Raw genomic sequence first — 3883 nt, forward strand, 5'->3', positions numbered from 1 at the left:
AAATGAACTAACGAATTACTCTTCTTTCCTGCTATTATGCGCAACTTACATTCCGCCTCGATTATTGTACTATCGACCTAGATCAATTAATATTAATGTAAAAGGGAACGTGAATATATAGTTTTACCGGAGTCTTGCATTATTGTATATACCTGATTATATACAATGAAAAAGAAAAAAAAAAAAAAAAAGAAAAAAAAAAGAAGAAAAAAAGAAAAGAAAAGAAAAAAGAAAAAAAAATCATCCGTAAATGACCTTATTGCCATGATGATTTTTCTAAGGTATGCACCTAATCGAAGCGTAAAGAATTTTTACTTCTTTTCGAAGCTACCATAAATAATATCTCACTTGGTTAGTATTGTAAATGTGAATGTAAGAATTCTTTATGAATAAAGATTGTTGTAGAAATTCGTTATCTTTCATTGGCAATACCTATTTCTTTTAATAACAATTCTTATGAAAGCGTAACAGGAGAGAGGTATGATAGAAACACCATTAAAGTCCAACTACAAATATTAATGAAATATATTATATGTATTTATAAAATTCTTATAAACCTTAATGGAAAAATAATTTTTAATAATTATTATTTAATATATATGAACCATAAAGAAAAAAAAAAAAATATATATATATATATATATACGTATATTTACTTTCAATATTTGAGAACTGCTCTTAAGCTGAAAGATAAATAATTTCAAATTTAATTATAAATTCATTAAAATCTCTTATCTATTGCTTCAGATAAATATTTTATAAACTTACCAAATTCCAGAGTGCATAAGATCGAAAGCTTCATTAATTTTCTCAAATGGTAAATTATGAGTAATAAATTCATCGATAAGTAATTTCTTAGACATGTATTCGTCCACCAGTTTAGGAACACTTTCTTTAGATTTCCAATCACCAAAGGCAGAACCTGTCCACATACGTCCAGTTACTAATTGAAATGGTCTAGTACTAATTTCTTCACCAGCAGGAGCTACACCAATGATCACAGACATGCCCCATCCTTTATGACAAGATTCTAAAGCAGCACGCTATAATAACAATGTTATAAGAAATTATATTAAATAATATATAATATTTATGAATATTAATTTACACTCACCATAGTTTGAACATTTCCAACGCAAACGAATGTATAATCAAGACCACCGTCAGTTAATTCTATCAAAACTTCTTGAATAGGTTTATCATAATCTTTGGGATTGATCAATTCGGTACATCCAAATTTTTTGGCTTAAACGTAATAAATTATTTAAATAAATAGAAACGATAATTTTAATAAAAAGCGTATAAAAAAAAAATATATATATAATGAACCTAATTCAAATTTAGAAGAATTAACATCTATTCCAATGATACGTGAGGCTCCAGCAGTTTTGCAGCCAAATATTGCTGCTAATCCAACAGTACCAAGACCCCAAATGGCACATGTACTTCCAGGTTCTATTTTAGCAGTATTAAGCACAGCTCCATATCCAGTAGGTATACCACATCCTAATAAACATACTTTTTCCAATGGCGCATTACTGTCAATCTAGAAAAATATTAATAATATTAGGTTGGAAACTATGAAACGGGCGTTGAATGAAAATAAAAAAAAAAAAACTAAACAAAAACCTCCGTTTCATAATTTCCAACATAATACTTATATTAGGTTGGAAACTATGAAACTTGAAAAATGATTTCCAACATAATACTTATATTAGGTTGGAAACTATGAAAGGGGCGTTGAATGAGAATAAAAAAGAAACTAAACAAAAAAGCCCTTTTCATAGTTTCCAATCTAATAGAATCATATAAATTCATATATAAAATTAATATAATATAATTAAAAATATAAAGAATATTACCTTTGCAAGAGATATATCTGATACAACAGTATATTCAGAAAATGTTGAACAACCCATAAAATGAGCAATCGATTGTCCTTTGCATGTAAAACGAGATGTATTATCAGGCATTAAACCTTTTCCTTGAGTAGCACGAATTTTACTACATAAATTTGTTTTAGATGATTTACAAAACTTACATTCTTTACATTGCGGTATGTAAAGAGGTATAACATGATCACCTGCAAATATTTCATTTCATATTATATAGAAAGAATATATGAGATATAATGTTATAATGTATGATTAAATGTTTATTGAAATAAATACCTTTTTTAAATTCAGTTACACCTTCTCCAACACTCTCAACGATACCACTACCTTCGTGTCCAAGGATACATGGAAATATACCTTCGGAATCTAATCCACTTAAAGTATATGCATCGGTATGACACAAAGCAGTGGCTATTATTTTAATGCGTACTTCATGTGCTTTTGGTGGTGATACTTCAATCTCTTCAATGGATAATGGTTGCTTTTCTTTCCATGCAATTGCTGCTTTGCATTTAATAATCTTCGACGGATAATTTATTTTATTTTAATATTATTAATTTATACGATATATTCATAGTTTCAATGAAATTTGATTGATTATGTAAGTAAATAATAACCTTTAAATATTTACAAATCAAAATAAAAATTAATTATTGTATTACAGGAAATCATATTTACCTTTCCTATTGTATCTTCCATAATTTTTAATGCAATAAAGACGAAGATGAAACTTTTGTAATATAATTAATTCTACAATCTATTTGTCTCAAACGACTTTTATTATTTTTTGTTAATATCAAAAGGTTACAATTTTATATTGGTGAAATCAAGATATTATCGATCGTACTGCCATCTTGTGAACTTCTAAGATTATAACCATTTATTTCCTTGAATTCATTAAAAAGCATTTTAATAATTAATGTTACATTTATCTAATCATAAAATATTACCATTTTTAAATAAATTTTACTTATGAAAAATTCTTATATCTGAATTTGTAAATTATTTGAATTAATTAATTTTCATAGGACAACAAAGTAACATTGTAAATATCTAGATATAAATTTGTAATGCTAGAAAAGATAAATATATTCTATTTGATGAATTTATCATAAAAATTGACTATGTCATAACAATAGCATTTAGATCATTTGAAAATCTTCTTTATCGAGCATCTATTGAAATTTTAATATAATAACGTTTTTAACATGTGCCGATAATAAAAACAACAGATATACTATGAGTGAGATAATTAATAAATAAATGGAATATACAATCATTAATTGTGTAAATCTTCTCGCAATTTATTTTGAATAAATAATAGGAGGAAATGAATTATTAATTTTTTTTTTTTATTTTTGAATGTTTTGCTTGATGATATCATGATAATTATCTCAATTAGATACAAAAAGAATCGTAGTAAAATTTTTTATTGAAAAAAATACGATACAATTCGCGATATAATAGTCTTTTTTTTTTTTTTTCTTTTTATGATTATTGATATGAGATATAGATTATAATTCATATTGAAACGTATGAAGGTCAGTCGTAATATTATACGATGAATTATTACGACGTTCTGAAAAAAAAAAAAAAAAAAAAAAAACGAGTATTACATTTAATTACAAGAACCTATTAAAATTATATCTCTCGTACGATTTTAATCATTAATTCGCATCTCTTTTGTATCACATAAAACATAACGTAATGTTTTATAATAAATTGATACTCGTCCTGCCTTGCAAATAATCTTATCGAAACTTTTCAGAATAATTCCTACGTCATAAATATCATAATGGCATACACATATAGAAGAAAAATAAAATGAAAGAAAGAAAGAAAAGAAGAAAAAAATATGTATTTATATCTAAAAAAGAAAAAAAAAAAAAAAGAAATAAATATCACGAGAAGTACGATTATGCGAGCATATATATATATATATATATATATATTATTACGTAAGACTTTTATCGTTGTAGATTAAAGTA

General features: G+C 25.3%; 1 protein-coding gene across 1 annotated transcript in view; it reads right to left on the minus strand.

The window, feature by feature from the left end:
• The window catches only part of LOC124953856 (alcohol dehydrogenase class-3), a 3116-nt gene extending 366 nt beyond the window's left edge, over nt 1–2750 (minus strand). The window contains exons 1-7 of the mRNA XM_047505856.1: nt 2574–2750; nt 2172–2415; nt 1863–2083; nt 1330–1546; nt 1115–1245; nt 769–1043; nt 1–683 (exon numbers count right to left, since the gene is read on the minus strand). The exon at nt 1–683 is cut by the window's left edge and continues 366 nt beyond it. Of these exons, the coding sequence (XP_047361812.1) occupies nt 659–683; nt 769–1043; nt 1115–1245; nt 1330–1546; nt 1863–2083; nt 2172–2415; nt 2574–2594 (1134 nt within the window). The 5' untranslated portion in view covers nt 2595–2750 and the 3' untranslated portion in view covers nt 1–658. The remainder of the gene's footprint in view (nt 684–768; nt 1044–1114; nt 1246–1329; nt 1547–1862; nt 2084–2171; nt 2416–2573) is intronic.
• Between the last annotated feature and the right edge of the window lie 1133 nt (nt 2751–3883).

The sequence above is a fragment of the Vespa velutina genome, chromosome 13, assembly GCF_912470025.1.
Source record: "Vespa velutina chromosome 13, iVesVel2.1, whole genome shotgun sequence".
In the NCBI taxonomy this organism is placed as follows: domain Eukaryota; kingdom Metazoa; phylum Arthropoda; class Insecta; order Hymenoptera; family Vespidae; genus Vespa; species Vespa velutina.